We start from the raw sequence: 17,852 nt of genomic DNA on the forward strand, positions 1-17,852 counted from the left end.
CTTCGCCACTTAAACTGAGAAATCCAGTAAAACTATATATACCTAGACGTCCAAAGTGGCAATTTTAACTGCAGTATAAACTCGTCCTCAAAAACTAGGCCTTAGTTTTTGAGTTTTTGAATCCTCTCCTTTTATCAAAAACATCAAAACGTTTGTAATTACTAGATTTATTTCGAGTTTTAAGAACGATTGGTTAAAATGGAGACGAGAAAATTAAGAATAGCTGAAGATTAGACCCAATTTAATGACCACGAAGAGTAATTCTTTTTGACATACCTTGTCAAATTTGGTTTGGAAGCAAACCTGTTCGGCGTTTTTTATTTATTTATCTATTTATTTATTTACTGTCTTGTAGACCTAAATTAGGTACATGTATGTATGAGATCATTATCTAAATGGTAGTGCTTTGCAATAGTTATATAATAATTTCTTAAATTTATTGATATTTTGACATTGTTTTATTTCACATGGTAGTTCGTTGTATTCTCTCAATCCCTCGTAGTAGATATTGTTCTTGTCGAATTCTGATCGAACAGCTGGCAGACGAAAGACGTGAACGCTCTATAACGTGAACACCTCAAAACGTGAACAGGCATTTTTGTGCATTGACTATTCTAAAACGTGAATAAACCCAAAAAGCTCTATAACATGAACAATAAACTTTACAATTATTTGAATGTAGTTTACATTGATCTCAAGGTAATTCTGAAATTGGGGAATCCTCTAATTATAAAATAGGCATTTTATTCGTAATTGGATGTAAGGAGTAAAATATTTCAGTCGCGGTGTTGATTTTGCAAAGCGTGTTTCGTCTTATGTTTTCTGGTGAAAATGAGTTCTAAAAACCCATGTGCTTGACATTAAAACAAAAGGCTGAAATTCTCGGCATTTAAAAAAGGCTCATCTGTGACGATTTTAGCTAAGCAATATAATGTTGCTAAATCAACAATTTGTAACTTTAATGCGAGAAGGCAAGTGATTTTAAAATACGTAAACAACACGTATTGTGGACCTGGAAAAACAGAAGATACAAAAAAAGATGACTGATTTTTTTTAAATAAAACCATCGCATGACTTAGTTTTCAATTAATATGTAACGAAAACAAGAATAAAATGTGAATTTAAATGTGAAAAAATATATTTACTTAGTCTTTTTGGGCATTGCAAAACGTGAACACTTTTCTTAACGTGAACTGCCTTGATTTGAATTGGTTCACGTTATCGAGCGTGTGCTGTATCTGCTCCTTGTGTGGTAATCACATATATGTATGTAATACTTCTATATCGCTACTACTGAACTGTGCAGCCTGTCAAACATTATAGTCCGGGAGCCAGCGACATTTTTTAGTGACCAAAAGTACAAAAGCTGAAAATTTGTCCTAAGCTTTACTTGGCATCGCTAGTAAGTGAATGGACCACCAGCTGGTGCACTTCCGGGGGGTGTAGCTGCGGCATCCTCCCACACACGTAAAATAACAATAAAAAAAAACTAATACCGCAAAAGCTGAAATTTTGTTAATATGTTTATTATGTTATAAATAAATGAAAAACGTGTCCAGCCGAATTTGGAGTGGGGGATTATGCTCCAGCTTTTCACGTAAAGAAGTGAAAAATATGCGCTGAGTAAACTGATACTACAAAAGCTGAAATGCGCAGCATCCTTCACTGCATCAGCTGGACACTTTTCCCCCACTAAATTTAAAGCTGGATGTTTTTTTCGTTTAAGTTATTAATTTAACTATTAGTTTACAAAATTTCAGCTTTTGTAATATCAGTTTACTCAGCGCATATTTTTCACTTCTTTACGTGAAAAGCTGGAGCATAATCCCCCACTCTAAATTCGGCTGGACACGTTTTTTCATTTATTTATAACATAATAAACATATTAACAAAATTTCAGCTTTTGCGGTATTAGTTTTTTTTTATTGTTATTTTACGCTACACCCCCCGGAACCGTGCGAGCTGGTGGTCCATTCACTTACTAGTGATACCAAATAAAGCTTAGGACAAATTTTCAGCTTTTGTAAAATGACTAACCCTAAACTGTCGCTGGCTCCCGGACTATTACAGTACAGATATACGAGAGAAGGAGACAAAATCTCAAGGCTGTCGTTAAATTTTTGTAAAAAAGGGGCTTAAATATATGTATATTTCAATAAGCCATCTTGCTTCTATCAATATTGTACATTACGCTATTTCGTTCTCCATATGAAAGAGTAAGCTTTTGTTTTCCATCAGTATTATAAAATTTTCAAATCATATTGCAATTTAAAGACGCACGCGCAGGGATTCGAGGAATATATCTCTTCATTGCGAGGTGCTAATGGCACCCTTCTGGTTCAATCTGGCCGGAAAACAGGATTTGTTGGTATGATCGTTGTTTTAGGAAATATTTTTGCACTATTTGAGAAGTTAAAAATGTTGGCATGATATACCTTTTAACTTATAAAATTTCACAAGACTTCCTGGAAACCTTTTTTGGTGCAGTTAGGGCAAGAGGGGATTTCAACAACAATCCCAACGCAGTTCAATTTAAAAGTGCATATAGACGACTCTTAGTAAGGCACGAGTTAAGTGCGACTGAAAGTGGGAATTGTACCTTCGACGGCGAATCCATTTTAGAGGCATCATCAGCGTCTACTAGTATCCTTAAAAAAAATAGCGAGGCAATAGATTTCGAGTTAGCAAATGTTTATGTTAATACGATGTGGCGAGTGTATATTTGAACAATGTTGTTTGTTATATTGCTGGCTATGTTGCTTGGAAGGTACAAAAGAAAATAAAATGTTCCACATGTCAAGGCAATTGATAGGTGAAGAAATGGCTTTACTTTCAGCGCACAAAAATAAAGGTCCGTTTGTCGCACCATCTGTGGACGTATGTAATATTTGTATAGTGTCAGAGAAAGCTTTAATACAAGTTCTCAAGGAATGCCCAATTGGAAATGCAAAATTAAGTTTAATAAATAAAATGTTTTCCCAATACAAGTGATGCATTCTCCAATAGTATCATGGACGATAACATAGCCATCGAAAATTTATTTAGCAATGACACCTTTAATAATCACCGGACACAGCTGAGTAAGGAAGTATTAAGTTTTTATTTGGATATTCGTTTGTTTTTGAAACGAAAAAAAGCACGGACGGAAAAGAGTATGTTAGAAAAAAATTTACAAAACTGATATTATTTCAATACCAATAGCAGCCAGCCCAGTACTCATATTTTGTTTACTTCATTAAAAAAACTCAAAATAAGTAAAATTTGGAAAGCAACGCATACGAAAATTGCCAGGCGAGAATGGAAAGGCAAATATTGCGAGATTTGTGTAATCCATTTGAGATGAGTGACGAATTGTAAGAAATTGAACTTAAAAGTGGTAAAGTTTAAAGACTTATTTTCTTATTTAGGTTCAAAAAAAACTTTCGACTTAACAAGGATGCTTTCAAGTATGTGTTAAATAATTTTGCGGGGCAAATACGCTCAAGGACTTCGACATCGACATGATGTTTTTGACCTGGAAACATATAAAAAACAATCATCATCAAGCCTTCTACGTTTCTTAACAAGTTTTACTTAAATTTTTGTTAAAATTCTGTTATAAATTAATAAAAAAATAAAAGGAAAATATTTTTCCGTCAACTAATTTGCAACTTAGAAAAACGGAACTACGATGGAAATGCAGAATACAAAAAATCGAACGATTCGAAGTTGGATCGAAAGAGATTGGAACACAGAATACCAAAATTGCCAAATCGAAAAAATTCCAATCCAAGTCGAAATGCAGAATAGGGCTGATTATATATATGGGTAATCGTGAACCTCATTGTTATATGTTACTCGGTCATTTAAATATTTCGGCAGGTTGCCTAGTTTGTTGTTTGTTGTACCAGCCATCAGTGGCATTTTTCGTTCAAAAATTTGCAAAATTTTATACAAATTGTATAAGGTATGGCGGTAAACAGTTTCAATATACATACATACAGCAATTATCCACCCTGTCAGAAAAACAACAAAACAGGGTTAATGTGTGCTGTAGTGTTCCCTCTGAAACGATGGTGTTCTGGCAACCTTGAATTAAGAAGCGAACTATTAAATGACATTGTCTGATAAGAAAGAATGGGATACTCCCTTCGCAAACACCTTGATTTAGAACACATGTGGAATGTCTGAATAAGCACTTTAGCGTGTTTTAATAGGGCTTTGTACTACTGAAATCGGGGACATGTCGCACTACATTGCATATTACTATCACGACAAATAGTTAAATGTATTAATACAGTGTATTACTTTAAGTTTTAGGCATAAGAAGACAATATAATAAATGAATAAACATTAGACGGACAAATTGGTTCAAATTTTTACGTACTTAAAATTAGTAGGAAATTAGCATTCACAAGGAAAGCTCAGCTTTGTCAAAATGTGTAAACCTGAAGGGAGTGAGAACTACTCTAAACCTACTGAAGATGGAATAGGCTAAAACCAGCCATAGTTGTTAGCGATGCTACTTTTTGCATCATGACAAATCAATAAGAAACCATTAAGAAATTTGAGAGGAAGTCGTATTATATGGAGAAGAAAAATACAAACAAAAATAAATAGTATGTGAGAACATTTCTGTTTGCATTTGTTTTTCTGCAACGATAAGTGAACTCTTGTTAGACCCCTCGTACATATGCATACATTTATGTATACATACGTAGTTGGCGAAATGAGCACTTAGATATGTGTATATCAATTAGGGTGTGCCAACAAATAACGATATTTTTCACCAGAAAACATCAAAGAAAAACTCCAAACAAAAATTGTTTAAGAACTTAAATATACATTAAATATACGTAATGAAAAATTAATGAGAGTGAAATTTTAAAAAACGTGATACAAAAGTAACAGGTTGAATATGCATGTTCGCTGGGAATTTTTGCGATTAAGCTTGCTTTGAGTGGGATGTATGTATTCGAAAAAAAGCTACCAACAAAATAGAAATAGCGCCTGTTTGTATGTACATATTTATTTAAATATATACTAATATTTGTGCACTAAGGAGATTCAGGCCCGGTTAGTTAGTTGTTGGTTAAGCTAAGCTTAAACTGCAGTCAAATTTAAACTCCAGTTAAACTACAGAGTAGTTTTTCAGTGCCAGTTAAGGCCGGCTTTGGGGTAGGTTTTTTTGTACGGCAATATTGGTTTTTTTATTATATCGACAATTTGTAGATACGGCAACAGCTGGATTTTGTTTACCCAACAAACATGGGAAAAACATCTCTCCTCCCTTCGGCCCGGTTTTTTAGCGGCAGTTTAAACTCTAGTTAAAGTTGAATAGAGTTTAACCCTGCCACTTCGGCCGCTTAAGCTGAGATGAGCTGCAAAATTCGTTGTTATCGAACAAAGTGGCAAGGTTAAACTCTAGTCAACTTTAACTGGAGTTTAAACTCGCACTGTAAACCCCCGCCTTAGAGAAATATGTATTTAATTCTGGAATTGATATCCAACATTATTCTCTTATCACTATCTAACCTTTGAGAAAATTTGTAAAATTTAGAGTCCTTGAGCTGATCTCCAACATGATTCTCACATTGTTCTCCATTTTTTGAGTGATTTTGAGAAATATAAGGTTCTCAAATGAATATCCAGCACGTTCCTCCATTTGATATCTTACATTGGAGTTGAAAAAAATCTTCTCCAAGGTGGTGCTACCAAAGCCAGCAGCTGTTTAATGAGAGAAATAAATCCCAAGTCGGTAGCAGTAATTAAGCGTTATCAATGAGAAATAAATTATACGTTTTATTTCATTTTCATGAAAATACTTTAGTATTACAATCTCATATTTGTGTCCAATTAGAAACCACACATGATCTTAGAAATGTTGCAGCCCGACGCTTCACCCCCCCCCCCCCCCCCTTTCCTGCTTGATGGATTATATGCAGCTCCTATCTTATTTTAATTTCGTTTCAGCGAGTGTTGCACCCTCCTTTTCGTTACCTTCTACCCCTTTACGACCGAGAACCCAGTATAGATGAATTGTCCGCCCTGAGCAAAGTTTTTCCAATGCTTCTTTGCATTCCACACTTCATGATGTTCCTCCAGAATTCCTGGAGTGCCAAATTTTCATCGTCGTTATAGAACTTTTTACAGATCTTTAAAAACGGAAAATTTTTAAATTTCATGTTTGCGTTTTCCAATTAAACTATTGTAGATAGAGTTAAAACCTCATACAAATTTTTCATATCATCACATACGAAAAGGTTACAGGCCCACAATCTTCAATATCGACCATAAAAATTTGGCTGGATGCACTTTTTGTTCAAAATTTAGTGCTGAATGTGATCCATGTACTCATTTAAAAAAAAATATTTTTCATCCTTGGCAGGACAAAATAAAGTTAAAAACCCTAGTCCCCGTATCATTAACATGGCAAGCTCCGTGGAGGACCTTTTCAAATTAAAATTAAGAGCTTCGCCTCTGACACAATTTTTGCAGAGATCGAAAAAAAAATATCGTAATTTGTTTGGCACGCCCTAGTATAAATGTATGGACGTACTTCATATGCTTAAGTTTACGAATACATAGAGAGCGATGTCATTGTATCTCAGGTCAGTCCATGGCGCAACTATACAAGGTGGCAGCATGGAACAGCTGGTTATAAACTTTTTTTATTTGATTTGATACATCAGCATCCGGCGCAGTACGATTTTGACATTTGTCCATCGAATTTACAAAAACAAAGTACATGGAATTTTTATTTGTTTGTAGGTATGTCACCATGCTGCCACCTTGTATCATTCCGCCATGGGTCAGTCCACATGAAACGTGCATTCAGATGGCTAAGGGCAATACATACGTACATATATACACTGTCAGTCATGAGTAGTATCATTGTGAATGATGACAAAGTGTGATCTCTTATCTGTCAACTGCCTGACAGGCTGTTCAATATGGCTGCTTTTCAGCGTTTTGACAGGCTGTTCAATAGCGGCGCCTATCTTCAGCGGGTGATAGAAAGAGATACAGAATGAGACAGCGATAGTCAAATACGAATCAGGTGATCCAATCACTTTGGAATTTTGACGTTCATGCAGAAGAGATCACACTTTGTCATCATTCACAATGATTTATACTACTCATTGTGAATGATGACAAAGTATGATCTCTTCTGCATAAACGTCAAAATTCCAAAGTGATTGGATCACCTGATTCGTATTTGACTATCGCTGTCTCATTCTGTATCTCTTTCTATCACCCGCTGAAGATAGGCGCCGCCATATTGAACAGCCTGTCAAAACGCTGAAAAGTAGCCATATTGAACAGCCTGTCAGGCAGTTGACAGATAAGAGATCACACTTTGTCATCATTCACAATGGTATAAATGGGCACTTATTTTGTCAAAGTTAAATATAATAAACAAAATGGTAATGCAATACTAAGATCCGGTTTTTCAGTTCGAGTTTAAACTCCAGTTAACCCTTCTTTGCATGGTGATGGAAATTTCCATCACAACAAATAGCGATCAAAAAATTTAGCAAGAAATATATGTATTGTAGTTTTTTTGCATTTGGCATATCTGTTGACATCTTATAAACAGTTGGTAACATCCCTTTTAAATAAAAAGCTATCCACGCCATTAATATGACGGTTTAAAGTTGACATTCTACAGTTTTTTGTGGTTGGAAGCAAAGTGAAATTTCGTGAATTTTTTAAAAATTAATTTGAAAGATATTTTCATAAAAAAAAAACAATTGTGAGTGTGAAAAAGGTTTGTATTTATGTTTTCATTACTTTCTGGAAATTATATAAGGCGCCTTCCACATAATCTGACCAAAACGATGTGACAGAAATTTACATCACTGTGCAGTTACTCTACCTTTAGTGCGAGTCAAATTGTAGTGTGCTATTATTATGTTAAATTTTTTTTTATTTTAGAGAAACCTAACCGATCGGGAAATTGAACTTTATTTTAACTATTTAGAAGACGGTGGGGCTATCAGAAGATGATCTTGATGACGAAAAAAAAAAAAGAAAGTTTTATGAACAAGTCAGTCGGTAGGGGTAGTTATGAAGAAAGAGTATCTACAGTAGATGGTGATGATCTGAGCTGCGTGGGGTAGAAGGATAAGAAGGTGGTAACTCTATTATCCGCATATGCTGGATCCTTGCCAGTCACTGAAGTTAATAGATATGATAAGTCAAAAAATGAGAAAATTGGTATTACTTGCCCGTTCATCGTTCAAGAGTACAATAAACATATGGGAGGAGTAGACCTTATGGATAGCTTTCTTGGAAAAAACCATATCACTGTGCCGTCTAAAAAGTGGTACCTGCGTATATTTTTTCATTTACTGGATCTTGCGGCCACAAATTCTTGGATTCTTTGCAAAAAAACTCTCAAGAAATGAATGTACCTAAGAAAAATTTGCTTACATTGGCTTAGTTTCGAAATGAAGTCGGCTTTGTGTAATGTAACAAAGGACCCTGTACAAATGCTAAAAGAGGGCGCCCAAGCAACAGTACTCTTGAAGAGGAATGACAACAAAGAGAAAAAAGGGTTCCCCAGCTTCTCCACCCCCAAAAGATATAAGAGAGGATGGTTTCGATCATATGCCGAAAGTAGGTGGCTCACTTCGGTGCAAATACCCTAACTGCAAGGTTTATTCTACAATTTCTTGCAGCAAATGTGGAGTTAATTTGTGTCTTAATAAGAAAAACAATTGTTTTGATAATTATCATCATCAATAAAATGTGATACAAAAATATATTGCATACATAAGTTTTATATGTTTTGTACTAAGGTTAACATGCTTATTTGCATGATGATGGAAATTTCCATCATACAGTTTTTTTGTTATTTCAGAAAAAAAAATACACTAGGATTTTTTAAACATTTTTCTGTGAATATGGAGCTTGAATTATATCACCCAGATTTTTTTACATATAAATAAAAAATCATGCAAAGAAGGGTTAAAGTTGACAGGAGTTTAACCCTGCCACTTCGGCCGCTTAAGCTGAGATGAGCAGTAAAATTGTGTTATTGAACAAAGATGCAAGGTTCTAGTCAACTTTAACTACAGTTTAAACTGAAAAACCGGGCCTAAATAAATATAGCGAAACGCTTTAAAATAGTTTTTCTCTTTGATAAGTGAAAGCAAATAATACATTTTTTTCTCAACACAATTAAAAGCATAAAGAACTGCAAATTTAAATAACAACGTTTATTTTAATATGATAATCTAAAACACGGTGTTTTTTTATCATCTTCAAGCAGGTAATGTGGTCAATTACCCATCGCCAGATTGACACCTTCCATTGCTGTTCGTCGTTGGAGATTCACTACAGCTTCTAGTTTTTCTGTTTCTCACATAAAGTTGCTAGTGCGTCGGCTGTGCGCCTAAAAAAAGCATCTAAGTGGATCTAGGCAAAACTACATCATACGAGTAGGTTCGACTGATGTCATGCTCTCCGATTAGTTTTTCTCCAGCTATTAAATTTGAAAATGTTTTACAAAGATGTTGTTGATCTGAAAACACCTCACTAAAAAAAAGTTGCATGCTATCGACACATCAATATCGGTTCAATATTAGCTGCACTTCTTACCGGGGAACGACTTGGAGCCGTTTTTTCGTCCACCGACCGAGTTCTGTCAAAATAAACTGCCGGTCAGCGTTAACCGGAGATGATAAAATCGCGTTCTTAATTTGCACTGAAAATTCAGTGAGAACTTCTGAACAATATGGTTGCAGGGTGTTTGTTTAATTTAAGCTTATAACTTTTTTAATTTAACTTAAATTACATTTAGACGTAGTTCGTAATTAAAATTTAATAAAATATTTTTATATACAAAAAATACATGGTTGACCAATCTCCACAATCATTTATGTAGTTGCGCTCTCTCATCCTCACCCTTCCCCCTTGATCTATATTTATTTTAACGCCTCTATCTTCATCTACTAGTTATTCCTCTCTACATCACGTTTCTACGCCAGTGCCACTGTTACCGACGCCAGAGCCACTTACTGAGTTCAAATTAAGCGCCTCAAGCTTGTTAGCAAACCAAAACTTAACTTTCTGTCAATAGCCATAATTTAATACAAATGTTGCCCAACAAAAGTTCCGAGAGGTGAGTGAAAGATTGATAGGTTGCCGATTATATAATCAATTAAAAACGCCCTATCGCATCCATACGCATAAATAAATATTTCACCTGAGATTTGCCGTTTTTGAAAAAAAAAAAAAACTAAGATTTTAGATTCTCAACTTTGTTCGGAGACAAGTGTCTATTCGAATGAAGTCTGTATAAAATTTATAAACAATGTATATTAGACTGGGCCAATTTATTAACCGATATCGCGCCATCGATTTTTCGATAGGATTTCGGCTCAGGAAAAAAAAGTTCCACTACGCATAACCAAAAAAATAATTTTCGGGCCTGCGAAATTTCATTTTTTTTTTTAACATTTTTCGACTTGGATTTTTAAGGTTTTTTTCATGACCTACTAAAACATTTTCATTTGATTGTAGAATTTTCATGTATACCCTGTCCGACCCAAAAATGTCCGCCAAAAACGTTGTCGATAACAGTTTTTTGAAAAAAAAAAAACAGGACGGGGTATACATATGAATATTTTTTTAGTAGGTCATGAAAAAACCTTAAAAATAAAAGTCGAAAAAAGTCAAAAAAATGAAATTTCGCAGGTTCGGAAATTATTTTTTTGAGCATGCGTAGTGGAACTTTTTTCCTGAGCCCAAATCCTATCGAAAAATCGATGGCGCGATATCGGTTAACTTTCGTCCATACAAATCGACCCACCCTCATGTATATATTATAAATTGTTAAACTGTTGACTAAATAAATAAGGTCACGTATTGAAATAAAACTGACAAATTTGAAAAAGAGAATAATATACTTTAGATTGTTTGTATCGCCGTTCCATAGTCATGAAGTTCACTTCAACTACCTTCCTACATCCATCGTTATTTGAAAAAAAACTCAAGAAAAAGAATGGCGCACATATATAAGGCTCTTCTTAATACATCTTGTAAGGTTTAAAATCCGAGAGCTTCGTGAGTTCTGAGATGAGCTCCACGAAATTTAATTATATTTTGACAGTGGACTACACAACCGCCCAGTAGCTTTGTGAGCGCAGCCACCTCCCTGCGGCAAACACCTATTTTAATATTAAAAAAAGTGGCGTAGAATCACCGAGATTTTCATTAAGTTACCTAGAAGAACCTGCGCCCGATTAAAATATCCGGGTCCTCTTTAAACTAGACTGACCTGGATGGAGCTCGTACTTAAGTATTCGAAACCGCACACCACTGGTAGAGATCATCAAAGATCATGGCTGAATTTCTTTCGACGTTCGTTGCCAAAAATTTTCCACTATCGAGTTCTGGAAAGAAAATTTTGAAGATATGCATGTTTAATGAAAGCAAGATAGAAATTTTACTTATTCGCAAACATAATTACGTCAGATTTTTTATTAAGTCTACTCCTCTTACAACTGCATCTCAGACATAATTTTAGGAATGTCATTTCTCAAACTCATTTGCCCATATCTATAAAACATTTGTCCTCTTCTCAAAAACTGTGGAAAAAAAGCTAGCAAAGAAAAATTGTCTTTCTAAATTTATTCAACCTAAACAAGTAAGGTAGGTTAAGTTCGGATGTAACCGAACATTACATACTCAGCTGCCAAATTCCAGCTTGCAAAACTTTTAAATTACCTTCTTTTAAAAGTGGGCGATGCCACTCCCATTGTCCAAAATTTTACTAATTTTCCATTCTACGTCATAAAGTCAACCCATCTACCAAGTTTCATCACTTTATCCGTCTTTGGTAATGAATTATCGCACTTTTTTGGTTTTTCGAAATTTTCGATATCGAAAAAGTGGGCGTGGTTATAGTCCGATTTCGTTCATTTTAAATAGCGATCTGAGATGAGTGCCCAGGAACTTACTGTAGGGTTCTTATTATTTTTATTTAACTTTTTATTTTAGTTACTTTGAACTTTGTAATTTTAAAATGTTGCTGCACCAGCTTTTATATAAATATAATTAATCATAATACATTATTGTTTTATTATTTTTGTTGGAATAGACGAGACTCTCATGAACCTTCCAACTGTTTGTCTCAGACGATGTTTTCGGGAACTATTCCCCAATTTGATTGCGAGCGATATATTTGACCTGACGCATAAGGTTCCTCTGTGTCTTTTTGGATTGCCTATGTACGCTCAAGGATCAGTTGAAATACAGATACAAAATATTTTATCTTATTGGAAGGGTTTTGCAATATTCTAATAAACTTTTTTTGAAAGTGTTTCAGTTTCCACAATTTTTAACATGTTTGGGAAGTTCATTAAATCATTTCAGGCCTTTGTAAAATATATTTTGCTTGTCCATTTCTGTTTTGAAAAGAGGTAATCTAAAATTTGTATTTTCCCTAATTATGTAAGAGTGGGTTTCATTCACATACACAAGTATTTACCATGCTTGATATTAAAAACAAATTTCATACTGTGGTAAAATATCTTTACGGAAGTGTCGTACCTCATTTTCAATATAAATCTCATAGCTTTGTTTTGCATAACTTGGAACCTGTTGACTTGTGTTTCATTGGCAATAAAGAATATTGTAGGGCAATATAAGAAGTGTGGTTCTATGATCGATCTATAAACTTTTAACTTATATTTCTTACTAATATGTTTACATGATCTCTTCCAAAATCAGCTTATTGTCAATCAGGATGCCTAAGTACTTAAATATTTTAACTTCCTCAATGCTCGTATTCATTATTTTTAAATCTAAATTAAGTGATTCTTTATTGGTCGTCCTAGATAAAACCATGAACTTAGTTTTGTTACCGTTAAGCTTGATTTTATTAATGCATCTAAACAATGAGTCCAAATCTTCTTGCATTTTGCTCCTTGCTATTGAAATGTCCGTTTCATTTACTTAAAGTAGCGCATCATCTGCAAACAACCTGATTTTACTATATTTCAGTGCTGATGATACATATATCGTTTATGTAAATGTTGAACAGGATTGGTGCTAATACCGACCTTTGTGGTAAGCCTATGTCCACTTGTGCTTCGGATGAGACTACTGACTTGATGGTTGTTCTTTGTTTCCGGTCTGATAAGAAGCTTCTAAACCACTGCAAATCATTTTCCCTTATACCAATTTTTTGTAGTTTATCTAGCATTATGTTCTTATCAATTGTTTCGAACGCTCCTTTCAGGTCAATGAAAACTGCTACTATATATTTTTTTAAACTCAGTTCTTCTTTCCAGTTCTTCTTTCTAGATATGACGCAATTTAACGCCGTCTCGCAAGAGTGCCTTTCTCGGAAACCGGATTGTTCCTTTATAAGGATTTTAATATTTTCCAAGTAATTAACCAGTTGATTTTTTATTACAATTTCCAGAATTTTTTCTATGTTCGGTAATGTATTTATCGGCCTTAGTTCTTCTGCCATTATTGAATTTTTTACTTTCCTAATTGGTACTATTGTAGAATTTTTCCACATGTCTGGCACTATTCCAGTAGCCATGGATTTGTTTATAGCGTTTGTATAGAAGAAACCCATGTCGATACCGAATCTTTAATTACGCCTTCTGAAAGTAAATTTTTCCCCCCAGTTTTATTTTTGAACCTTTTTGTTATAAATATAACATCCTCAACCGTAATTTCTTCGTATTTTAAACATAATCTAGCTGTATAATGGAAATCCTTCTGATGCTGAACAACTTCAATTTCCCTGTTTATATCAGCAATGCTATCGATAAAGGAGTTCAATGCTTCAGCAATAGGGTTGCGAAAACTCTTAGGCCTATCAACCCCTTAAATCCCACTATAAACATTTTTTTTGCTTGTACAAAGTGTACTATTCAAGCAATCTAAAATAAACCACGTAATAAATTTATTAAAAACAATATTGAAAACTAAAACTGATGACGACCACGCGCGTGTCGAAACATATAAATTATTATAAACAAGTAAGGGCGGAACAGCCGAAGACTTCATACCTTTCATGAATGGGGCTGAACAATAATAATCTTATCCCATTCGTAAACTCCAAATAATGCGCTGTATAAGATAAGATATATAGTGAACAGATGTACATACCTAAACGATTTTGTCTGTTTGTATGATTTTTAATAATCGGGGATTGCCCATATTGCTTTTTTTTTTTTTTTTTAAATGTATGAAAACATTTATTTGAAGCAATTTTTTAATTTTATAATTTATTTAATAATTTGGGAAAAATTTAAACAACGTGACATCAGGACGGACAAGGCGACAGCTGTTTCGATTATACCTTGTAAATCTCTTCAAAGCCTTTTCTCCCGGGAGTGGGAGTCGAACTCGCACCCCTACGATAGTTGAAATGGTTGTAAACGCATTCAGCTACGTCATGCCTGTTGTGAAGTCTTTCCCAATTGCCTTCTTTATGCATATTTTAATCTTTTACACATTGCATACTTCGTATGCAATTATGTGTTAAAGCTATGCTTGGTACGGCGGTTTTCAAAGAAACTTTGGTTTTTGTTGCTGTTTTCGTTCTATTTATAGAACTACAACGAATTAACCAATTTTGTCTGTTTGTATGATTTTTAATAATCGGGGATTGCCCATATTGCTTTTTTTTTTTTTTTTTAAATGTATGAAAACATTTATTTGAAGCAATTTTTTAATTTTATAATTTATTTAATAATTTGGGAAAAATTTAAACAACGTGACATCAGGACGGACAAGGCGACAGCTGTTTCGATTATACCTTGTAAATCTCTTCAAAGCCTTTTCTCCCGGGAGTGGGAGTCGAACTCGCACCCCTACGATAGTTGAAATGGTTGTAAACGCATTCAGCTACGTCATGCCTGTTGTGAAGTCTTTCCCAATTGCCTTCTTTATGCATATTTTAATCTTTTACACATTGCATACTTCGTATGCAATTATGTGTTAAAGCTATGCTTGGTACGGCGGTTTTCAAAGAAACTTTGGTTTTTGTTGCTGTTTTCGTTCTATTTATAGAACTACAACGAATTAACCAATTTTGTCTGTTTGTATGATTTTTAATAATCGGGGATTGCCCATATTGCTTTTTTTTTTTTTTTTTTTAAAATTTCAACTATCGTAGGGGTGCGAATTCGACTCCCACTCCCGGGAGAAAAGGCTTTGAAGAGATTTACAAGGTATAATCGAAACAGCTGTCGCCTTGTCCGTCCTGATGTCACGTTGTTTAAATTTTTCCCAAATTATTAAATAAATTATAAAATTAAAAAATTGCTTCAAATAAATGTTTTCATACATTTAAAAAAAAAAAAAAAAAAAGCAATATGGGCAATCCCCGATTATTAAAAATCATACAAACAGACAAAATTGGTTAATTCGTTGTAGTTCTATAAATAGAACGAAAACAGCAACAAAAACCAAAGTTTCTTTGAAAACCGCCGTACCAAGCATAGCTTTAACACATAATTGCATACGAAGTATGCAATGTGTAAAAGATTAAAATATGCATAAAGAAGGCAATTGGGAAAGACTTCACAACAGGCATGACGTAGCTGAATGCGTTTACAACCATTTCAACTATCGTAGGGGTGCGAGTTCGACTCCCACTCCCGGGAGAAAAGGCTTTGAAGAGATTTACAAGGTATAATCGAAACAGCTGTCGCCTTGTCCGTCCTGATGTCACGTTGTTTAAATTTTTCCCAAATTATTAAATAAATTATAAAATTAAAAAATTGCTTCAAATAAATGTTTTCATACATTTAAAAAAAAAAAAAAAAAAAGCAATATGGGCAATCCCCGATTATTAAAAATCATACAAACAGACAAAATTGGTTAATTCGTTGTAGTTCTATAAATAGAACGAAAACAGCAACAAAAACCAAAGTTTCTTTGAAAACCGCCGTACCAAGCATAGCTTTAACACATAATTGCATACGAAGTATGCAATGTGTAAAAGATTAAAATATGCATAAAGAAGGCAATTGGGAAAGACTTCACAACAGGCATGACGTAGCTGAATGCGTTTACAACCATTTCAACTATCGTAGGGGTGCGAGTTCGACTCCCACTCCCGGGAGAAAAGGCTTTGAAGAGATTTACAAGGTATAATCGAAACAGCTGTCGCCTTGTCCGTCCTGATGTCACGTTGTTTAAATTTTTCCCAAATTATTAAATAAATTATAAACGATTTTAAGATAAATAAAAAAAAATGGCAAAAAACCCCCTTATCCGAACGATCGGTTGTATGGGATATATATCATATATAGCTCCGATCGAAATGATTTTTACACGAAATCTTCTGATATATTAGAATATATATCACCGAGTTTCACGTTTATACTTTCTAAATTGCGGCAGGAAAGACCAAAATTGTCTTATCTGAACGATCGGTTGTATGGGAGATATATGTTATAGTGGTCCGATCCTACCGGATCCAACAAATGTCTAATATAATACAAAAATACATCCTTGTGCCAAATTTTATTGAGATATCTCAAAATTTGAGGTACTAGTTTGCGTTCAAACAGACAGACGGACGGACGAACAGACGGACATTGCTATATCAACTCAGTTCGTCGCCCTGATCGATTCGGTATACTTAATGGTGAGTCTATCTTCTAATTTCTCAACGTTACAAACATCGGACCAAAGTTAATATACCATTTCATATTCATGAAAGGTATAAAAAGAATTTAAACGACTAAAAGGTGTTGTTTTTTAATTTATATGTGACCTGGAATCATGAAGCGACACCATTTGTGCGAAAATACCGTTCTTCACTTTTTGAGCGATTCTTTCCAATGGAAGAAACCGCAGTTTTCACAAATCGCATTTAAAGCCAAGTCGGACCACAAATACGATTTTTTTAAATATTTCGATCCATGCGCCACCTATCGGAGTTTTTTTCGTATTATTGCATTGCCATCGGGTTCTGAACTAGCAAGCTTGTAGCTTATCGGGAAGTTACTTAAATTTCAATTACAAAATTCGTTCACAACGACCGGCCGCTACACAGTCAAGCTAAACAAAAACTTTAAAAAGCGCGGCTAAAAATCATATCCACCCTATTAGGAATAAACTACATACAGTGTATATGACTACATGGTGATCAAAAGGAATATAAACAAACAGGCAACTCTTAGAGACCAATTGTACAGCGAACAACGGGACATTCATATGGCTTAGCAGCTAAAGGCTTGCACTGATATGAATGTTCGAGATTCGAGTTCAACGCTCAGCTCCCGAAAAGCTAGCTGATGAAGAAGTGAAATTCAGAAACATGTCCTAGTAACCATCGCCGTTTGTAAACTTACAATTCTTCTCTAATATCAATTACAAAAACTTTAAACGCTTCCCACGGCAGTCGGTTCTATGTACCGGAGCGACTCGGGATTTTTCCTGGTAAAAGTCTAGTTGAGGGGTTGACTGCTAATACGCTACCAAAAATATCGGGAGGTGTCAAAAGACGCGTATTAATCTCGAGAACAATAATAACAGTTGAAGTTGGCGATTTTCATGTGGTTGTTGTTGTGTATGTACCCACAAAAAAAATTGTGCATCACCGTGGCGGTAGCGCGGCCGAAGACCGCCAACGCAGAAATGTGTTCTGCGCAAAAATACTATGGATCCCACTGTAGCATTATACGTCATACCCACTGTAAGGTACCATTATACCTCACAACGACTGTAACACACTTGCGGTATTACGCTGTATAAATTCCAAATATATTTTAGTAATAATCATATTACAATATTTTTCCCAACATAAATTATTGAACTAACCCAGACGATATGGAATGCCGAACATGAGACCTATATCCATTCACAGCTAATCAATTATACATATA

General features: G+C 34.6%; 1 protein-coding gene and 1 long non-coding RNA gene across 3 annotated transcripts in view; one reads left to right on the forward strand and one right to left on the reverse strand.

The window, feature by feature from the left end:
* Positions 1–11,700, reverse strand: LOC137238395 (uncharacterized). The gene is made up of 3 exons (XR_010949180.1): positions 11,459–11,700; positions 11,212–11,381; positions 1–1,012 (listed from the first exon to the last, which is right to left on the reverse strand). It is a non-coding gene; the product is annotated as an uncharacterized lncRNA (long non-coding RNA).
* Positions 10,090–17,852, forward strand: part of Sas-6 (Spindle assembly abnormal 6) — a 24,437-nt gene continuing 16,674 nt past the window's right edge. The window contains exon 1 of one of the 2 annotated variants that reach the window (XM_067763295.1): positions 10,090–10,108. Coding sequence is in view for 1 of the 2 variants with exons in the window: in XM_067763294.1 (XP_067619395.1) it covers positions 16,607–16,609 (3 nt within the window). In the remaining variant the exon portion in view is untranslated. Of the gene's footprint in view, positions 10,109–16,577; positions 16,610–17,852 lie in introns of those variants that run through there. The other variant, XM_067763294.1, reaches the window with a different exon arrangement.

Source organism: Eurosta solidaginis, chromosome 1 (assembly GCF_040869045.1).
Source record: "Eurosta solidaginis isolate ZX-2024a chromosome 1, ASM4086904v1, whole genome shotgun sequence".
Lineage (NCBI taxonomy): Eukaryota > Metazoa > Arthropoda > Insecta > Diptera > Tephritidae > Eurosta > Eurosta solidaginis.